This window comes from Vespa velutina, chromosome 5, assembly GCF_912470025.1.
Source record: "Vespa velutina chromosome 5, iVesVel2.1, whole genome shotgun sequence".
In the NCBI taxonomy this organism is placed as follows: domain Eukaryota; kingdom Metazoa; phylum Arthropoda; class Insecta; order Hymenoptera; family Vespidae; genus Vespa; species Vespa velutina.
Window position 1 is genome coordinate 7,088,121 of NC_062192.1, and position 23,771 is coordinate 7,111,891.

General features: G+C 31.9%; 1 protein-coding gene across 10 annotated transcripts in view; it reads left to right on the top strand.

Annotated features, from left to right (window-relative positions):
- The window catches only part of LOC124949477 (lachesin-like), a 199,337-nt gene that overhangs the window by 85,670 nt on the left and 89,896 nt on the right, over positions 1 to 23,771 (top strand). For all 10 annotated transcript variants that reach the window (XM_047494556.1, XM_047494555.1, XM_047494558.1 and 7 more), the window contains one exon: positions 6,678 to 6,891. In XM_047494556.1, coding sequence (XP_047350512.1) covers positions 6,678 to 6,891 — 214 coding nt within the window. The remainder of the gene's footprint in view (positions 1 to 6,677; positions 6,892 to 23,771) is intronic.

A 23,771-nucleotide genomic window follows, 5' to 3' on the forward strand; every position in this document is an offset into this window, starting at 1 on the left:
GAGGGTGTAGCTCTCTCTCTCTCTCTCTCTCTCTTTTTCTTTTTCTCTCTCTCATTTTCTATCTCTTTTTTTACGTGCCATCCTTTTTCTTGATCTCTTTTATGTCTCTGTCATTCCATTTCCTTTTTCCTATTTTTATTCTTCTTCTTATTCTTCTTCTTGTTCTTTTTATTCTTCTTCTTCTTCTTCTTCTTTTTTATTTTCGTTTTCTCTACTCTTTACTTTTTTTCTTTGTTCTTTGTTTATCTGTGGTTCGTGATCGGAGCTTTGAGGTTGGTATCGCTTCTCGTCACGTACATACGAGATTCTATTCTTCGTAAAACTGGAAAGAAAAATATAAAGATCGAGAGGTTACTAGATAGAACGATCAAATTTGACTGACCATCACGTATCTCTTATTCTTTTTTTATTCATTACGTGTTCTTTTTCCTTTTTCTGTTTTTCTTTTTTCTTTTTTTCTTTTTGTTTTCTATGTCTTTCTTTTTATTAAGTGAGAACGAGTAAATAACTTTCTTTGATCAGAAACAAATAAAAATTATCAAATAATTTCATGTAACGTTGTTTCGAGTACATTAAATTAAATAAAAGTATATAATATTTTTGTTGAAATTGATACATATCTGTGTGTACATATTTAATAAAATTTTTTTTTTTATCAAACAATTTTATACAAAAGTTTATTATATTATTAATTTTCATATTCATTTTATATTTTTTTTCATTCGTTTCGGAAAATCCGATAGTTCGTTTATATGTTTTATTTTTATTCCATAATACAAATGAAAGCGTACGTTTTATTTTTTTGTCATTTATAAAAATGAATATTTTTATTTTCTTTTTTTTTCTTTTTTTTTTTTTTTTACATCATCGTATATAAACCTACGTTATATTAATTTCTATTTTGATCTTATATTTTTGTTAAAAAATTTAATAGGTCGCTTGGTTACACGTCTATCGTTTGAAATTTAACATTTGATGTGATAATAAACTTTAATATTAAACAAATCGATATGGCGAATTTGGCAATCATTATAATTTTTATATTCTTCTATTCCATATAGTATGAAAATCCTATTAAATTTTCTCTTCTTTCCTTGGCATGAAAAATTCTGCATAAAAATGTCGCAAAATTGTGACAGGGCTCAGCGTGTCATCCCTTTTATTCTTCGTAAAAAGTAGACGAGAATCATAGTCTCATATATATATATATATATATATATATATATATATATATATATATATGCGTATCTACGAGAAAAACTGGAAATACTGGGCAAATACACGACGGTGTAGGTCGTGTCGACGCGCGCGTGAAAGTGCGATAGGATAAAATAAACAGGAACATTTACGTAGCGTGTATTGATCAGAGGGTGAAATGTAAATACATAAATCGCGATATTGTCGTGTCTCGTATAGACATATCGACGAATTTTCCCAACAGACTACTACCGGTATTAACGATTTTTTCCCCGTAGTTTTTCGCTTTCGATGAAAAGTGTCTCGAAAATTCAACGTATTCGTACTTTCAAGCTTTTCAAACCAAAAATCGTTTGTTATCGATCGAAATAAAAAAGAGGACATTGAACTATTTGCAAAATTTATACGTATGAAATGTTCAATAATAATCATGGTAATTTGATTAAAACGATGTTTAAATAATATTATGATAATTTTGTTCAATTCTTAATCTCACAAATATTTCACTTTCATTAGATTTATTTATATTTATATATTTAAAATATTTAATATGTTATCAACATAAAATTTATATATATATATATATATATATATGTATATGTATATATATGTATATATTAAATCTTTGAATAAAATACAAACAAATCATTTATAATAATATACGAGTCATATGTATTTTAAGAAAAGAAAATAAAAATAAAAAGAAAAAAAAAGTAGAAAAAACAAGAAACGAGAAAAAAATAACCATAATAGTCTTCAATTCACATCGCTGCACATTTTCATTTTATTTTTTGATTCCACTCGTGCACGCATTTGGACGATCACATAAACGAGTCTCGAAACATTTTTGGCCCGTTGAAAAATACGAAAAAGCACCTGTCGTGTCCGCGTACTTCATGCAACGAGTCGTCGGTCACTCGTTAAATAACTATCGAGAATGGAACACCGTGCCATGCTTCGTTAGTTCACTTGTCGATATATTAATGTAGATAAAATAAATTTGTGAATTCTATTTGACCGAATGGCAAAGTCAATCCTATGTATAATAGCACTGTCGATTAGTACCGTATGAATAGGTAGAATATTCTGTTAGTAATTGCATTATTATTTTTTATATATCATAGTCCAATTAACATAATTTAATTCTTTTAATGTTAATTATATGAAGTAAAGAGAGAGAGAGAGAGAGAGAGAGAGAGAGAGAGAGAGAGAGAGAGAGAGAGCAAATTCAAATGTTTTCATGTGACATATATATAGATACATTTTGTTTCCACACAAATATTTTTTTAAAAAATATATATGATAACTGATCATAACAAAGTTTCAAATATATGGACACTCATATGTGTGTATGTGTATGTATGATCGGCCAAAAATTGTCAGGCGATTTTAAAAATCAATTGTACTATCTCGTGAGTTCTTTATTTATTCTTTAATTTTTATACCTTATCGGATCGTACAATCATAGGTTTAAGAACTTTGTTAGAATGTTTAAAAATAATTTAAGAAAGAAATTTCGAAGAAAGAGTAATTAAAAGATATTGTCTCGTTTAGTTTTACTATTGTCATCATATCGTTTTATATTTATCGTATCGTAAAAGACGAGAGTAACAAAAAAGGAAGAATAAATAAATACATAAAAAAGAAAATAAAAAAGAATATATATATATATATAAAAGTTACCTGGTTGTTTGAAGATCAACGTGAAGTTTGTTGGAACGAAAAAGGGAACATAATGAAACCTCTTCGTTCTAATTTCGGAGGGCAAAGAAATCTTTTGAACGTTATTTGGCGAACTGTAAACAGAGGGTCGCGTAATAAAGGGTTACCCTCACCAATTTTACCCAACTCTCCATTTTCGTGTACTTTACTCCGCTTTTGCCCTCGTTTTTCTTATCATTTTCTCGATCGTAATTCTTATTCCCTCTGACATAGATATATTTATTGTAAGGGATTTAATTATTTCATGGATACATCTCTTGGTACATCGGCACATAGGAGTCACGTTGGCAAATTCTCTACGGAGTCGTTTGGTTTCCAGTCAGAGTCGTTTGCTAGCTCGGAAATCCTTTGGATATTTTAACAGTCTATCTATCTAGTACCTTACTCTGAGATTTCTAGAAAGTCAAAGAATCCCCCAACACGTACAACTTGTTTTTAGTTCAAACAATGAGCCTCGTCCGTTGGCGTAACTTTCGTAGAACGAAACGTAAATGTATACACGTCTATAGGAAACTGTATTTTTGTTGTATTATTTATCGGAATATTTTCATTCATTGAACTATATTCTATAGTAGAGAGAAAGAAAGGGAGGGAGAGAGAGAGAGAGAGAGAGAGAGAGAGAGAGAGAAAGAGACAGAGAAAATCGTAAATTGTTTACGACTTATTTGTTCTTATATGACCTCTACATTTCTTAACCTTCAATTTGTTTAATATAATAGTTGTAATTCGTTCGTAACAATTAATATCGTACGAGAACGTGGAAGGTAAGCTTTAATTTTAACTTTCTTTCAATATAATCGGAGATAATGTATTTCTCAATATATTTCGTATTAATTAAAATCTACCTGTTATTTCTATTTATACGTGCTCGAACAATATTTCATTTATAATGTTTATAAAATTAATATGAACTGTTGTTTATAAAATTGATAATGACTTATAAAATTGTTAATGTTTAAACATAGATATATATATTAAATTGTATAATTTTGTTAATCACAATGAGTGATACATAATAGACAAAAAAAAGGTTGTTTTTTTTTTTTTTTTATTCTTAAACAATCGAAATATATATCGATTTATACAAATATACCATGGTGCCCGAATATTTTTATCATTCATTGTATGTACATATTTAGTTTAATCTTAAAGTTACATTAACGTTTAATTGTAATAATTAATTCTTTATTATAAAAGTGAAAAAGCTTTGTAATTTAATAACATTATTTCAACAATCCGTTTCTCAAACAATTTATTATCCCTTGGGTGATAATATATAAATATAAATGCATGTGCAATATAACAATTGCGTTTACAATAGTTCGCACACATGAACACCTGCGTTTGCATACCATTCATTTGTAATCAATTGCACGACTTTTCTATCTCTCTTTTTCTATTTAAAAAAGAGAAAAAAAATTACACAAAAAAAAAAGAAAAACAAAAAAAAGAACAAATAAAAAAAAAAAAATAAATAAATAAAAAACCTAGATGAGAAAAAAGAATAACCAATGATTCATACACGTTATATGATTCATAGTCCGACTATAAAATCTCTCACGGAAATTTAAAAACGTAGAAAAAAAAACAAGAACGTACATTGTTATTCGTTCGTTATAACCAGCCTGTATGTATACCATACTCGTAAAAAGTAATCTGTCTGTTAGGCATATTTTTCTTCTACATTTATAACCTTCGAATTAAAAATCATTTAATCTATTATTTATGTATATACGCATATGTATTATATTATTATATATCGACTTATAACAATCTTTTAGCGATATCGTATATAAATTTTTCTTTGTTAGAAGGCAAACGCGGTGATTGCACGAAGGTAAAGATTGAAATTAAAAAGTAGAATCAAAGTAGTAAGTACCATGCTGACGTTAAACTTTTCTAAGATGTAATTATTCGTTGCTAAGTCCTTTATAATAAAGACAAATGAGCGTCTCCTTCCTTACTTTCTTTCCCTTTCTCTCTCTCTCTCTCTCTCTCTCTCTCTCTCTCTCTCTCTTTCTCTCGTTCGTTCGTTCTATCGTTCTCTCTTTCGTTCTCACTAGCGTTCAAGACTACGGATGCTTTCGAAGATATAGGACCAGTAACGTTTCTCAAATCGCACCGGTTGTGTAACGCCTAACGATTCTTTAACTTCTCTCAACGTCCAACTTCGAGACTGTGAATATCGCGTTAAGCGTTCTCGGTTAATCGCTAACGGCTTGTTTTCAAACTACCAAAAGATCTTCATGATCTTGATATAGGGAAGGTACTTCCTAACGACTTAATGTTGAGTTGCGACTCAAGCCTTTCTTTTCTTTCGTCTTTTTTTTTTTTTTTTTTTTTCTTTTCCCTCTCCTTAAAAACGACGAAAAAATCTTCTTCGTAATAAACAAATGAATTTTTATCGAATTCGTTCTTATATATGTTTTTATTTTATCTGGAATCGTATTACAAGTCTTTTTTTTCTTTTCTGTTTGTTTTTTTGTTTCTTGTTTTTTTATTTTTTTTTTTTTTTTTTTTTTTCTTTTTTTTTCTTTTTTTTTTTTAAAGAAACTTTTCGCACATGTTTTTTTCACTCATGCTTACGATTTGTATTTTCATTTCGTGTTCTCGCTCATGTTGAATTTTTCACGCGAACGATATTGAGAGTATTAAAATATTCGAATTTATATATTCGAATCATTTAAAACTTGTTATATTCTTTTATGTATTACATTTTTATCAGAGAAGTTTGTTAATAAATTTACGATATTAAGTTTTACGTTTACATATTAGATATTTATCACGATGTATATTTTTATGAAATACAATTTCTTTTTTATCATTACTAATGTTAGATTATTTTTATATCGTGCTTCTTTAAAGTTGATATTAGTCAAGGGATTTTGAAATAGATTGAGACATACAGGTTTTTCAACGTACCGAAATATAATTATCTTCGACGACTCTTCTTTTTCTATTTCTATTTCTTCTTCTTTTTCTTCTTCTATTACGTCTATCCTCTGACACGTGTGCACAGACAGATACATATGTAGAAACGTGTATATAGTTATATACGTATCTACGACGATACGTATGTACCATAAAGGGAATAAGATATTTGAATTCAAATAGGCGTTGTAGGACACGAAGACTTGTCAGAGAAACGGAAGATTCGATTTACATTATATTTACATTGCAATAACGTAACTCAATGTGTTTTATATATAAACGTGTATATTTGTATATATATATATATATATATATATATATATATATATATATCTTCATGAAATCTTAATCTTTGAAACTAAACTCAATCTTTGAAATCAACTAAATTATTTAAAAAATATTTATTATCGTTATTATGAAATATTTTACAAAATTTGAAATAATTGAAAATGTTTATTCTCGATTTAAGAATAAAAATTAACGAGCTTATATATCTTCATGAATTCTCAATACGATTTGAGATCAACAAAAGTATTATTTTTAAAAATATTTATTTTCGTTATTACGAAATATTTTATAAGATTCGAAATAATCGAAAATATCGATTCTCTATTTAATCGAACTTTAATAATATATTTTTAATCGTCCAAACTCTTTTAATATCATTCAAACAAATTATTGATGATGAATGATATTAAAAATTAAGATTAATGAGTTTATTTGAACATGAATGTAGAATGTATTAAAAACGATAAATAAGATAATTCGTTATAAGACGAAGAATTCGTCGTATTCATAATGTTACTTACATAAATATTTTGTTTCAGGTGTCTTGGGTACGAAGACGTGGCGAGGATTTTCATTTACTTACAATCGGTCTTGATACGTATGCGAGCGACTCGAGATTTTCATTGGAGTTCGAAGGCCCGAACGATTGGCGATTACAGTTGAAATCGGCGACTGAAAGGGACGCAGGACTTTACGAGTGTCAAGTCAGTGTACATCCGCCATTAATCAGAACGGTTCATCTGTCGGTATCAGGTGAGTATCTCTCACTCACCCTAACTGATTCATATTTCAATATATACAATGTATAGTATACGTAAGTAGATATATTAGAATGTTGCGATATATCGATCCCGATATTCAGTCATTTTTAACGAATCTACCCATCTCACTTATCCGACCGTAAAGAAGTTTTCGTCATTTTTCATTGAAAACGTCAGAAGAAAGATTCACTTAGTTTGATCGTTCGAAAAAGAGGACAAAGAGAGAAAGAGGCAGATAAAGGGGGGGGGGGAGAGAGAGAGGGAGAGAGAGAGAGAGAGAAGAAGGACGAGTTAGTAGGAAAGTAAATAAAACGACATAAAAGTTTACATTGGTGAAGGTGCTTCTCGAAACAAGGATGTCACGGTAAGTTGCTTGATCGAAAGCACTTACACACCGTCGAAACGAAGTCAATTTCTCAAAGCGTACGAACAATGAACTGGGTGATAGAGGGGGTGGGGGGAGAAGGGATGATTGGAACGTTAGAAATAGCGTAGGGTAGGAGGATGATAGAGAGTGGTTTGAGAAAAGGGTTACATCCATTATTCTCTTAATCTCCCTTTGTAAAGCGAACTCTACCGTAAAGTTACTCGGTCGAGATACATAATCCGCGAGCGCGTGCGCATTTTCGTTGGGGCATAAATCACGATGGTAGCGCATCGTTAGGGTCGTCCTTGTCGGTGGCATAATGGCGACTTCGCCGGTCGTAACGATGTCCTCGTGGTACTCACCTCATCCTATATCTTTAGCCAGCTAGCTGGCTAGCTAGCTAGCTAAGTACTTATCTATGTTCCTTAATTGAAGCCACGGATTCTCTCTTTGGATCCTTCCATTTCGTTCGATTCAATCAGTCTATAATAATCGTTTCGATGCCTCACAGCTCCAAAGGTTTTTATTACAGATTTCATTCGTTAACTTTCTATCCGTTCACGATTAATCGAATAACGATCAGCACATTTAGAGATCCATAGAGATAGTAAGATATACGTTTCTACTTTGATACTTTTTGGATCGTTAGAAAACATATCCCGTTTGTTTCTCTTCGAGTGGTTAGCCCGAGAAGTTACTACTAATGGGTAATTTGTGGTTGCTGAGTAAGTGCTCATAAATCCTCCTTTTTTTTTTTATTCTCGATAGTCCTTCGAAATTCAAATGAGATAACTCTTCTTCGTTAAAATCATTATATATATATATATATATATATATATATATATATATATATGATGATTTTAGAGAGGGTTGCTATATTAGACCAAAATGAATTTCCATTGATTTGACGATAACGTTGTTCTTCTCTCGATCAAATCGATTTAATTATCGCATTGTTTTGTGCTTCCTATGATATTCTTATTTGATTATTCCCAAAGAATTTCGGGAATTTATTTATGAATAGTTTTAGTAATGAAAACTAATTATCAATGAAATTTTATAACAGAAATATCCATTACCTATAAGATGATTTAATAATGAATCTTTTGGGAACGAACGGATCGGTAGGTTTGATATTATTAAATGTATTGAAAAGTGTCGAAGGATATACCATTATAAATTGAAAGAAATGAAAGTAATAAAAGTAATCAAGAAGATGTATTTAATTAGGCATTTATAATGATTCATGCTTTATAAGAATATTAATTAGTCTTTTCTGAACTGGTGCAACGTTTTAAATTACCGGATCGTTCGGTTAATAATTCTTCTTTTTTCCTTTTCTTTTTTTTTTTTCTTCCTTTATCCCTTCTTCTTTTTGAATTTTAACGAGGCAGTTGTTCCGACATTATTACTCTTAATAATCCATTCTCTCCGCACGAGAAACGTATTACGAACGAATGAAATAATGCTACCGCGCAATATGTCGCGAAGGGGAAAGTTACTTCTATTTAGCCTTCAACGATCTACTTTATTACAAACTCTAACAGACAAACTTATAACTTAACGACATGATTCTACGTACTGTATTCGACATATACACGTATGTAAAGATATGTATAGGTGGATGTAGTTATATACGTGCTATTTGTATGACGTACTACAATCATCCAATTTATTCCCTAGAGGTAAAGTTCTCAATTTTCTCGCACTAAGCATATACGAGATTTCGTTTACTTCTAAAAATCGTTCGTTTATACAAACGAAGAATGAATTTTTATGAAAAAAAATTCTTTTTTTTAATTACAATTATTCTTAAGCTTTCCGTTGTAATAAATTTTTCCATTGCTATTTACGATCTTTCAATTTGATCGATCATAATTTTTATGATACATTCTGTAATATAATTGTTTTAAAGAAAAGCATCAAACGTCTCGTTAATGCTCAGACGTTTAATGAAAATGAAAAATTTATTTTAAATTGAATGAAAAAATTTTTTTCTCATTCTTTTTTCCTTTATCTTGTTTTCGCTCCCTCTCTCTCTCTCTCACTCTCTTTTTTCTCTCTTTAATAAAAAATATTTGTATTTTCTTTCATGTTCGAATTTGCGATTAGAGATTAATATCTTAAATGTAAAACGTGACTCCTTTAATTAAGTCTACGAGGTGCTGCTTTGTCGTCATAAATCGAAAGGCTGACTGGAACTAAAGCGAGAACTATTAGGTACCTGTCGTGTCTTCCGGCTTTGTCGACGTTTTATCGTCGCGAACACTAACTTGCAATTAGTTCTCTCTTTTCGCTTTAACTCGGACTCTTCTACTTATATGGGTGTGTCCCTTTATTCTGTCTTAAGATATAATGGAATTAAGCATTTCAACTGGAAGTATTTTAACAAAATCTTTCGGTACTTCCTTTTACAGAATATTACAACTGGAATTTAATTTTGCAAATAAATTACAATGAAACACGAACGTCATGTTTTTCCTCTCGAACGATTAGAATAATGTTCTTTTCTTTTTTTTTTTTTTTAACCTATTTAATAATCGTAAAACATTGTATCCAATTATTCTTTAATAAAATAAACAATAATTAATTGTATATAATAAATAACCAAATAAATAATATATATATATATATTTATCTTTAATAATATTTGCCCGTTTTTTAAAGATAAATGTATATACATATTTACTTTTAAAATATATTTTCAAAAATAATGCTTAATAGATATTTATCACGAATGATAAATTTTAGTTAAGTAAATTTTTATTCATATATTAAAAATAAATAAATAAATAAATAAAACGATCAAATATTGTATTATTCAATATTAGTAGAAAAGCAAAAAATTTATTACGTTAACAAACAATCACGTGTAATATTGAATAACATTGAAAAAGCAACATTTTGTATAAGATGAAATTTTATCCTCTATATAAAGGTTAAATGGAAAAAGCTTAAAGATTAATTAATATCTTCAAATTTTATTTTTTTTCAAATGAAAGTTAACGTACTGGATATGAAACTATTCAAATGGAGAAAAGTTTGACGTTTATAATTCAAATGATTATTCGAATAATCGAGAGAGAACATTGAGTTCGTTTCCTAATCACGCTCGATGTAGCTTTCTCCAAACTTTACAAATCATTGAATACGAATAACCTTCTGTATGCAGAAGTTGAGAAAAGGTAAGCTCACGTTGGATGCGAAACACAATGGAGTTTAGCAATAGGTACGCATCGTTGCGTCCTCGAATTCAAGTTACACGAAAGGACGTAGATTTCGGTTTCGATTTGACAAATCTAAATTTCACATATTCATAGACTTAACTTTAAAAATAATAGAACGTAGTATTAATAGCAGTAATTGTAGTAGAAATTAGTAGGTATAGAAAATATGATGTTTATTAAAAGGAGCTGAAATCTCACGTTCTCTTTTTACCTATCTCTTTTAAAAAATCCCTGATTACGATATTGTGGTGACTCACGTAGATTTTTGATTTTCATTTCACTGTATTCATGATCGTACAAGCTATGAAGGGTGTTATTCAAGAGAAGAGTATTTCTCGTGGTTAACAACACGGAACGAAATAGTGGAAGATTCATATGCATATATATATATATATATATATATATATATACGTAGAAAAAGAAGGAGAATAAAAAGGAAAAGAAAAACTCAGTCGAAGAGAGGCCAATAAGAGTGTGGAAATGATGATATTTTTCAGTTACTATTTTCGACCGATAGACCAGCCAGCCTTAGAGCTTTATGAAATATTTGACAGAAATAGCGAGTACAAGAACGGCATAAATTTTGACTAGAGACCCCCATGGTAACATGGAACACATAGAAACGTGTCGTATCTAACGTAAGAACGGAGAGCATCAAGGCGAGGTAACAGAATGGCCGTCGAGCTTATCGAATATGTTCCAACGTAAAAAAGAAGCTTATTTTTTATTATTGATTCGAGTAACTTTTGACTGAATCATTTTTGATCATGTAAGGCGTAGATAAATATCTTTGACATATCGATATATATATATATAAGTATATATATATATAATCGATAGTTTTGCAAGAAAAATTGTATAAGATTACTTAATAAACATATATATATATATACACACACACATATATATATATATATGTATGTATTAATTAGATAATTAGTTAAAGTTAAAATGTAGGTAATATTATCTTCTTCGTAACGTAAACAATTAACTGGCTAATTAATCGATTCATTGATTAAAAAAAAATTTATTTTTACTTTTTCGTTTTTACTTGATATACAATAAGGTTCCTATTTTGTATAAAAGAAGATATAAAAGAGAAGATGATGCTTTAAGCGAAGATAATCGAATATATTCGTAGAGCTTCGGATTCTTACGTAAGTCGTAGGAGTCGTATTGTCAAACGACATAACTGTGTTGGGAGAATAGGATGTGCAAAGTGAGTTACAACGTCGACGACGATCGGCCATCATCATATCCCATTTGGTCCCTTTTTATCGAATCCGGGTCGACCTGGCCATGGTATAGTATAGTTTTCCCTGAAAATGCATAACCTCTTTTTACTTTGGAGCTTAGAAAGAAGAGGAGAAGGAAAGAAACGAAGAGAGGGAGAGAGAGAGAGAGAGAGAAAGAGAGAAAGAGTGAGAGTGACTACGTTTAATGATTTCCTTTGAGAGGAACGAACGTATACGTTCGTTAACGTTGAGAGCTTTTCTCTTTCTTCTTATTCCTTTTTTTTTTCTTTTCTTTTTCTCTCTTTTTTTTTTTTTCATTTTCCTTCGCTCCCTCTTCTCGTTTTCCATTCCTTATCACTTGATCGACTTCAACGAATAGAGATCGGACCTCACGATAAGAGAATATCTGTATAATGATTCTTCTGCCATGTGAAAATTTGTAATTTTCTTATTTTAAACGCGAGGAATCTATTAATTTGGATTAAAGGAGAAAAAGAAAGAAAGAAAGAAAGAAAAAAAAAAAAAGAAAAAAAAGGGGGAAAATAAAAAGAAATAAAAAAATAAAAGAAAATAAAAAGGAAAAAGAAAAGACAAAAATAAAGGAATTAATATTAAAACGAGATATTACGTTTAATGGACAAAAGGATAGAAGTATAGTGCATTATAAATACTTATAAAAGAAAGATTCGAGTTGGAAGATAAACAAGTAGTAGTTTGTGAAAAGAAATGAAACTGTAGTAGAAATAGGGATAGAGAAAAGATTGAGAAGATCGCGATGGTGGAAACGTTGGCGGAGGCGGAGACAGGCGGACGGAGAAAGGAAAGATAGAATAAAATAAAAAAAGATAAAAATTTCTTCTGTTATCGATCGTACGTCCGTTGTATTTTATATAGCAATTCGCATCTTGAGAGATCCGACATGTATCTTTATATTTTCTTTTTTCTTTTTTCTTTTTTATTTTCTTTTCTTTCTTTTTTTTTCCTTTTTTTCTTTTTCTTTTTTTTTTTTTTTTTTTTTTTTTGATATCTCTACCTAGAATTCAAGATCGACGTAAAGATTGACGATTCTCGAATCGGAAAGGAAGAATTTCTCTCCGTTTTTCTTGACATTTCGATCGAAGTGTCCAACCTATGTGTCCACTCTACCGTTTTGACTTTTACGACATGGATTTAAAACGCTCGAGTCTGTATGTATATGTATGCGTATATGTCTGTATGTGTGTGTATGTATGTGTATGTGTGTATAAATCTGTGCGCATGCAAGAGAGAGAGAGAGAGAGAGAGAGAGAGAGAGAGAGAGAGAGAGAGAGAGATCTTCTCAACGAAGATATAACTACGTTCTCGTAATTTACGCGTCCGCCTAGTACAGTATAAACTTTCGTCGTTAAGCCGTACTACGTCCTTGTTGAAGAAAAAGAAGAGAGACAGAGAGAGAGAGAGAGAGAGAGAGAGAGAGAGAGAGAGAGAGAGAGAGAGAGTGAGAGAGAGTGAGAGAAACAGTTCGGTTAGTTTCCGTTTTCTCGGCCGTTTGACCGGAGTTAAAGTTTATGTCACGGCGCGACGTAGTAAAGAAATGAAAAAAAAAAGGGCTCCACCCTTTTCCTTCGAACGTGCTCTATCGTCAACCACGTTGTCTATCTTTTATGAGTTTGGTACGAACAGATAGAGAATTTTCTCTCTCTCTTTCTTTCTCTTTTTCTCTTTTTAGAAATTATTTGCTAAGTTTAATAGTGAAAGAGAGAGAGAGAGAGAGCGAGAGAGAGAGAGAGAGAGAGAGAAAAAGAGAGAGAGAAAGAGAATGATGAAGAGAAAGAGATAGAGAGAGAGAGAGAGAGAGAGAGAATTTTAAATTTGGCAAATCTTTAAATTGAAAGGAACTTAACTTTTAAGAAGACGAGTTCTTACGGATAGTATAAACTTGGAGCTTTTTAATATGCGTATAGATCCGATTAATATCCTTATTCGATGGATTGCATGCTCTGATTAAGAACATTCCTCTGATATATAGTTGGAGATTAGCAAACACCTGATACTTCGATCAGTCAGTTTCTAATGTTTAGGTATTAGATTTTAGATAAATGATAATCCTATTATATCAGAATTATAAATGAATTTATGGATAGTGAACGGAATTTTGGATAACCGATGGAAATTTTGATTTGGGTCAATTTTTGAAATCTGAAGGAATAATAAAATTCTTTCTTATTCATTTTGTTTTCTATGTGTGTGTGTTTTTTTTTCTGTTTTTCTTTTAGTCGAATAATAGAAAAAGATAGTAGAAAATCACGTATGGTTGTAGAAAGAAAGAGAGAGAAAAGAGAGAGAGAGAGAGAGAGAGAGAGAGAGAGAGATTTGCGGTTTGTTATCGTAACGGTATCGCGTCTTATCAGGTGCGAAAATTGAATCGGCAAGTAAACGTGCTCTCTCGAATCGTACGAAATGTATTCCCACGTAAGGGAATAGAAAGCAGTTCACGCTTACGGATGCTTACGATAGAGTAGCGAGTACCAGGTTCCTCTCTAACCTTCAACCTCTTTTCTGAGTTATCTCCGAGCTAGAATAAATCACGTTACTCTCAAACATTGCTATCGTTTATTACTCGATCGTCTAATCTATTGCTTGTATCTAAGAAATAATTAGATTTTACTGTTTTAGAGCATGTAATATACTTATTTGTAGTATATTGTTATATGATATACAAGGGAGTGAGAGATATTAATTAATTTATTATATGACATTAATTAGTATCTATGCCATCGGTGATACTAAAATTATATCGATTAATTTCTATGCCTCAATGAGACATAGAAATCAATACTGAGTAACCCATATGCATTTTATATATGTATAATGTACATATGTATAAATATTTAATTATATATATATATATATATATATATATATATATATATATATATCATGTATTATGTGTTATTACGTTAATTGATTAATTTCTTGTGGTAATAATAGATTACATATTTAATCATAAACGTTCTATCTTTGAAGTTCTCTTCCTATTAATCATTTTCATCGATAATCAAAGGATCAATTGAAATTAATACACGAAGTAAATATAAAAAAAAAGAGAGAAATATTTTTCTCAGAAATCGAGAGACATTTCGACAGACACACTAGGATCGACTTCATGTAGGCGTGTATCTTAAAGGTTACGAGCGTTCATGGGATAAGCACAGTGACAATAAATCAAAGTAATTGGAGGGATGAGATGTCGTAATAAATAAATATATATATATATATATATATATATATATATATAATCGTTTATTGACCGTACCAACACTTTCAACTCTCACCAAGTTCTCTACAATTCCGGTATACTCTCTTTCGCGAGATAGAACGCATCGCTAGATACGACAGTTTGCGAGCAGCCATTAAATTCCGTGCTTTCTTTTCCTTGACTCAGGAGAATTATGAAGACGAGGTTGAAATAGGGAACGTGTATTCTATCGTCTTTTTCTCTTTCTTTTTTTTTTTTTTCTTTCTTCCTTCCATTCTTTCTTTCTTTCTTTCTTTCTTTCTTTTTTTATTTTTTCTTCTTTATTTTGTTTATTTAAAAAGATAGCTCGAGGCATTCTTGGGATGGTATCTGAGATCTGTCCAAGTGTAAGAAAAGCAAAGACTGCTTAAGAAAGAGTAGGACAAAAGAAATTTCGAATGAATTCAAGCACCTTGGCTCTATCGTTCATGCAGAATTACATCAACGAGTTATGCTGTCGAAGACTTTGCATGAAAATCAAGGGGATGGTTGAAAAGGGGAGGTAAGGTGATGGGATTGGTACGAGGTAAGGAAAGGTGGGGATGGGGTTAGATAGAAAGGAGAACATTATCCTGATGAGACAATGAAATTTCTCGAGAGTAAGGAACAAGGAGCTGCTCTTCCGTTTTCTTAAAGGCTACCAGAGTTGCACCAGAGTCGCATTAGATTATGCCGCGTGACGCTGTGTAAACGAACCATCTCGTTGTTATCGCTAGGATAAATTTACTTCTCGTCGGCTATTCGCCAAGGGACGATCGAACAACCTCGCGCGATATCGCGAGAGAAATGAAAGCTTCTTCTCGCTTTATTCTTCTTCAACGTCAATCCTTCATATTCTTTTACCTTCATCGATCTTACGATGTTTGAGCAAACATGCGCCATATCAGAACAGAATCCTGAGAATCGGTTTTAACGTCTTTCTTCTTGCGACCTCTTTTTCTTTTTATAATGGATTAGTTAACGCGCGTCTTTTTTTTCTCTCTCTTTTTTTTCTTTTTCTTTTGAACGGTTTCTTCTTCTTCTTCTTCTTTTTCTTCTTCTCCGCTCGTCACGATCGTTTTAATTGTCGGGCATTTAAAGTTTCTATAAAAAGTGAAAAAAAAGTTTTATTAAAATTTCGGATCAATTTTAATTTTTATAAGGAAAAAGAAAATGAAAACGAATAATAATTTCAGTTAAAATATTGTATCTGTCATTTAATACTGTTACTTTACCTTCTATAATAACAGTTTGATTCGTTATACAGGATGGAAGGGGGAGTTCTATCGTTCACAAACTTTGACGTTTATAGGAACGATCGTCGAAGTTCGATATGAAATATCGTCATAATTTCGTGGCTCCCGACGAGTACCGTTTACTTAACGTTCGTTATCATCCATAGCGTTAACGCGTCCCACCGATTTGACGTCCTCTCTCGTAGCTTTGTTCACGAGGATTAATTTCGATCGAACGACAGGTCAAATCGGTGATCATTACTCAGTCATAGAGCATGTAGAATGTAGAATGCGAATCAGTAATCATTAAACGTTAATTGCGATTGGTGCCGCTCGGTACTGGCGTATTTTTAAATAGTTAAATGTCTCTGATAATTGATAAAGCTTTCAATTTATACATGTATATATATATATATATATTTAAATTATTAATTATTTAAATTATTAATATAAAGAAAATCATAAATTATAAGAAAAGAATGAGAAAAACAATTGTTTATTATAATTCTTCTTTCCTTTTTTTTTTCCTTCGTAATATAAACGAGAGAGGTCACAAAAACAACGAAACGATCAAAGATAGTGGCAAGATGCATTTAAATCATAGTTATTATGAAGAGGCGTTAATTCCTGAAGAAGAGGGTTGGATCGTTCGTTGGAGGGTGTGGATGCATGTACCATAAAATCGTGATATTCGAGCTTGTATGTAGTGATGGTTAGTCAGAGAACACATCAACCGTACTCTAGCACATCAATACGAGCATAAGAACGCGTTTAATATACATACATACATACATGCATACATACGTATATACATACAATAAATATATATATATATATATATATACGTATATATTTTATGTATGTATATATATCTAGTTAGAGCTCCTTCTCGCGGTATTCGCTCGTTCTCATCGGCGTGAGTATGCCGTGAAGTTGGAAAGTGCTTGTACCAGCGTCATTATTAATCTGAACGCCCATTAAAACGGCAAGCGGCGTTGCTCTCGTACTCGCGATTCTCCTACGTCGAAATTTAGATTTGAGTTCGGTTGGAGTTACGCGCGCGCAAATGCCAGCGTTTGTGTCTCTCCGTCTCTTTCTCTCAGTGTGTTTGTGTGTGTGCGTGTTTATGTGTACACGTGAAAGAGTGAGAGAAAGCAGTCGAAGCTGAAGTGGCAAGAAACGAAAATGCTAAAACTAAAAGTCGGCGAAAAGGGGGTGGGCTTAGCTTCGTAGAGAAACTTACCTTCGTTCCTTACGGCTACGTGCTATACGAGCCAAACTCTTGATTATATCGATATACTACGGACGTTACGAGCTAAATCGAATGGAAGTTCGACGAGTTTCCGAAGACGGGACGAAGCTCTTTATACGATTTCGCTTCTATAAGGATGCTTACGAATATGAATAAACAGAGACCTTTTCCCGAAAGTAAATCGTTCCGTTTGTAGAGAGAAAAGATTTTGGTTCTTGAGCTTGTATTAAAAAAACAAAAACAAAACAAAAAATAAGTTTGTTAATATCGTACAAACAGAAGGGTATATTTATATCGAGAATTGGACTTTAAATTATCGAGTTATATATATATATATATATATTTCTGTTTCTTTCATTGTACATTCACTTTGTCGATAATGAGAGTAATCGAAGAGACGATTCTTTTGGTTGTCTTTTATTCTTCCTTTTTCATTTTTTTCTTTTGTTTTTTCCTTCTTTTTGTTATTTGTTTGTTTGTTTTTTTTTATTTATTTGTTTTGTTTTTAAGCTATACGTTGTACAGTTTGTATAAACTATCGATGTAAATTTTATTTTTCTCTTCTTTTTTTATCCTTTTTTTTTTTTTTTTTTTTTTGTTTCTTTAATAGTTTACCGTAGTTTGAATCGATCGATATCTATCTCTCTTCCTTCCCTTGCCACTCGATTCCACCCTCAAAATGGCAAATGGAAGCCACGCAGGAATTTGCGAAGCTCAGAGCACAGAGAGTTAATATGGAAACTTGGTCGAGAACATAGAATACCAAAATATTTTGTTGAGATAAGAAAACTTTTATATACCAAACTTTTTTATGATACCTCCTCTCTTTTCCTCGTGTTTTGCGGATGGTCTTTTTTTGTTTGTTTGATTGTTTTTCTTTTATTATTACTACGAGCCCTCGAAAATCCTACTTTCCTCTCTCTCTCTCCCCCCCCCCCTCTCTATCTTTCTCTCTTTCTCTCTCTGAAAATGTGGTAAAACGTGTGTTGCTTTCATCCTTACGTGTTATTTGATGCGAATTCGATCGTTTTTTGAATAAATATTTCCGATTTTCTTTCGCAATCAAATACAATGGATATGATATTTAATTTCCAATGAAAAAGTTTGTTTGTTGTTACATTCATATATTTACCCATGTCCGAATTTCAAAGAATAATGAAAAGAGAGAGAGAGAGAGAGCGAGAGAGAGAGAGAGAGAGAGAGAAAGAGAGAGAGAATAAAATTCATTCAAAGACAACCAACAATGAACGCAGGTAAATTAGACGAAAAAACTGTTCTAGCTATTTGCGTATACGTCTATTGTTCGACATGAATGTCGTTTCATTCTCTCTCTCTCTCTCTCTCTCTCTCTCTCTCTCTCATTTTTTTTGTTTTTGTTCATCTAGCTTCGCACGCGATAATCTTCGTTTCTGGACATAAATGTATGCGTGTGTCCCACTCTATTCATGTGTTTATTTGTGTGCATGTGTATATATGTATATGTACTGTGATGCTTGTACTGTAAGGGTTAATCATTTTGCGCGAGTTGAAGCCCTTTCTCTGTTGGTTGATCTAGGAGAGAGAAAGAGAGAGAGAGAGAGACAGAGAGAGAGAGAAAGAGAAATAGAGATAGAAATAGAGATAGAGAGAGATAGAAATGGATAGACACAGATAGATTGAGAGGTAGATGCGTAGATAGATAGATACATAGATAGAGAGAGAGTGAGTGAATGAGAAAGAGCAAGAGAGAATGAGAGAGAGAGAGAGAGAGAGAGAGAGAGAGAGAGAGAGAGAGAAAGAGAGAGAGAGAGAGAGTGAGTGTATGTATGTGTTAGAGAGAGAAAGTCAGTCAGTCCGCTACTCTCCGATGCAAACTCTAATTGGCTTGCCTTGTTATTGTTAATTAACAATCGCCGGCAGAGGCGGCTGATTGATAATTCGATTGATGGCTAGTGAGCTTTCAGGGCAATGCGTCGCTTCGATGCCGGAGGCCTTTCTCGTGTTTTCAAATTGCTGGGAACGCTCCGTTAGTAGGCTCGCGTAACAGTGTAAAATAGCAGCCTCTCTTGTTATAATCGATGTGGCGCTAATGGTCCGTTGTTATTCACAAGTTTAGTCAAAGAGTGTTCTAACGATGTTAATGAGATTATTAATAAGTGATATCCTAATATTGCGAATTATGTTATGGATAGTGGAGAATATTATAGAGATAGGTGAAGAGGAAATAAGCATTATTTCTTGTAGTAATCAACATGATAGTTCGTTTAACAATATCGAATAGAGAAAGTTATCAATAATTTCGCCGCTCACTTTTGTTGATTTCATTTAAAACGTTTTTGAGATTTTTTTTCTTTTTTTTTCTTTTTTTTCTTTTTTTTTCTGACATCCCGTATATCAAAAGCATACTTTACGGTAAGAATTTAAGTCCTATGTAAAAAAAAAAAAAAAAAAAAAAAAAAAACAAAAATGAAAAAAATTATCGTCTTCTGTATCTTATCCATCGAGAAGAAAATTTATGAATACATTAATTCGATCATTAATCACATTAATATAATCACATTATTTCTATCGTATCATCTTATTATCACGATGTAGTTATAATCGTATAATTTTATATTTATATATCCAGACATATATACGATAACAATTCTGTCATCTCTAAAATAGATTTATAAATTGTCGAGACGCGATAAAATCGAATGGTTTTTTTTTTCTTTTTTTCTTTTTTTTTATCAAGAAAGAAACAAAAGTTATTTTTCATAATAGTCAGTCTCTAAGAAAGGAGGACATTCGATATCGTTAGTTTTGCCTCGGAGGTAGCGAGTCTGTCCTAAGGTAAATGGTAAACGCGTGGCTGCGATAATTATACGCTTCGGGGGAAGTAGCGTGTATCTCGTGAATACGATTAACTCCTGGTATTTCGACGACGAACTTAATCTGCGTTATCATCCGGATTACACAATTACAGAACTATCCGCTTGTATTCGGGACGAAACCATCGTCGTCCTTCGAACGTGTCTCCTACTTCCTACACTATGATAGTGGCTGGTTGTTCAAAATCAAAAGATAAAAATATTCGTTGTATGTAAAAAAACAAAAAAAAATATATATAAAAAAAGAGAAATTATTTAATTATTTGTCAAAATTGAAATGCATGGGACGCATAAATGGATATATTAAAACGCTAACATATTTTCATTTCATATTCTGTTAATTCTCAATTATTTCTTTGTTTTGTTTTTATATTAATTATTCATTCGTCTCTCTCACAAATATCCTTTATGATTTGTACTAAACGAATAATCGACAAAATAGATCGTTGAAATATTTTCTCAGGATTTTGTAAAAATAGGAGAGAAATAATTGTAAAAAAAAGAAAAGAAAAAAGCAAAAAAAAAAAAAAGAAAGAAATAAATCGACCGAACGGTCGAATTTTATGATCAACACAGAGAGACATGTTTTTATATGTTACACAACTTTTACTATTCCAACATTTATATTTTCATTTTCCGATTAATAATTCGTCAAATTCTATAAAATCTACTTTGTAATGTTATCAGTTTGAAAACAAGTTTCAACGATTGAAATGTAAGATAGGTTTGGTCGGGAATAGCAGCTGTTAGAGAACGTGTTAATGAAATATTTAGATGGTGGAAAATTTTGCGAGAGAGGATGATCGAATTGCAGGAAACTGTGGGAAGTACTGGTGAGATCTAAACAACGTCGTGGTGTACCATCTAGTGTGTAGAGAGAATTCTCCCGCGTCGAGAGTTTCTTCGCATACGATTTATCTACCTATGTATAAATATATGTGTATGCGTGTATCTATATATATATATATATATATATATATATATCTATATACATATATGCACGTAAATGTAAATGTAGATATGGGATAGGAAATGTACAGATATCTAGCTTTAAACTGCAAAAGTTGCGAATGTAAATCCGCAACGGCTCTCGTCACGGATACACGATGTCTCCTTGCTAACTGGAACGATTCCCTACTAGCTGAATTATATATAGTTCGCTAACTCAACGAAATTTTCCATAAATAAATGCATGAGAATCTGTTGGATCACCGAATAATAAAAGGATTCGATATAAATTATATAAGAGCGTATTGAACGCCATCTTATTTTTTTTTTTTTTTTTTTTTTTTTGAAAAGATAAGAATCATATATATTGAATAGGAACGATATTAGATTACAAGTACATATATATATATATATATATATATATATATATTATGTTTATATGTATCTGTGTATATAGGTAAGCAACGTTTATTGATAACCAAGTCAAATGATCGATGAGAACACGATTTACTAGACGACATAGGTATACTCCTTCTTTTTTAGGATTTTAGATATTTTTCAATGTTGAAAAGTAACATTAAGATATTTAGGATTGTGACGAGTTAAATTGGATATTAGTGGAAATGCCTGGAGCGTAAGGGAAAAATATTCTTTTTTACTTTTTTTTTTAGAATGAAATAGCAGAAGACATGAGAGAGAAAAAGAGAGAGAAGGAAAGAGAGAGAGAGAGAGAGAGAGAGAGAGAGAGAGAGAGAAATTTATCGTTGAAAGAAACGCAATGAGGAAGTCGAAGACACGATCAGCGTCGGCAAAGAGCGAACTTGTCTGTTCGGAAATTTATTTACTTATTTATCAGTAGAGAGATACATGTTCGGTCAGCCATTTCCGTTTCGAGGCCATTCGTCATTCGTTCCGGATTGTATATGTATGTATATTTACCTGAACACATGCAAACACGTATAAACGTATAGAGGCAGACTCGCGATATTTCTCGAAACTGTCGAACACGTTTCGTTTGGAGGCTTTGTTTCGATAAGTGCAACGAGCACGTGGAAAAGCATAGGATATTTTTGTAAACGCGAGCACGTACATACATACATATATACATATATACATATATACATATATACATAGATACATAGAAAGTACATATCAGCTACCTACGTATATACGTAGTGTAACAGAACAGTGAGAAAGAATGACAGAGACAGATACATGACTATCCACAAAATGGTAATAAGTCATGCTGCCGATGTTGCTGTATATGCGAGTAGCATATTCATTATTAATATAACCTGTAGCAATAGATAGTTTAGAAAAAAGATAAAAAAAAAAAAAAAAATATCAATGATAGAAAAGAAAACGGGAAGTCTTTCTTGCGTAATGCTTGTTTACTCGAATCAAGCTCAGTTATACGTAAATACGTTTTGTAAATACATACACACGTGTGTCATCTTAACGGAAGGGAGCTTTTCACGCTTCGCGAGTCCAACTTTTTAGCTTTTCCAGACTGATCTACGAAATGGCTAGACACTCGTATCTCTCCCTTTCTCTTTTTCCTTCAATCTTTCCATCAGCCTTTTCCACGTTTTTCTCGCGATCGGGTAGAAAGCTAGCTAGCTAGCTCGTCGACGACCATTTTTTTCATTCTGTCGAATGTACATGTGTATATATATATATGTATATATATGTACATGTTCATTCGCGCGCGCGTATGCGTGTATGTATACATACACATATGTGGGGATCGACGAGCGACTTTTTACGGAAGAATCTCTCTCTCTCTCTCTCTCTCTCTCTCTCTCTTTTTCTCTCGATTCGGTCATGCTCGGCTAGCGAGACACGTAAAATCAACGACGTATACGTTCCAGCGCGTATCTCGGCCGCGTTTATCTTTGACGAATCGAACGAACGAGTCCAGTCGTTTTCTTTTTCTCCCGATCCCCGTGATCATTTCTGTCGTTATACGATCGTACATCATCCAGTGCATGTTCCACTTGAAATAATCGATGCGTGAATATTACCGAGATGTAATACGTAAATAAATATTTTTTCTCACTTTTTATCATATTTCCTACGTTTCGTAATTTTAGAATTATCACTTTGACCATGGATGGTATATGTACTTACTTAAACGTGCGACATTCGTAAATTTTGTCATGCAATTTGTAGCGCATTAAATTATACTTACTTGAATAATTATTTGATCAGTCTGGGTAATTGTCGCTTGCGATTAACATATACAGAAGTCTCATCCCCTATCCAGCTCACGTGTAAACATTCTGACTTTATTGCAGCTTACTCGAATACTCGAGTACAAATATGAAATGTTAATTATTGTCGTTCTTCCCGCATTTGTACGTTTTTTTTTTTTTTTCTTTTTCTTTCTTTCTTTTTTTTTTTTTTTTTCTTTCGTTTTGTGGGAAAATAAATCTACGAAACGAGCATGTTCGTTGGATAAATAAATCGATCGATCGATCGATCGATCGTTCAATCGTTC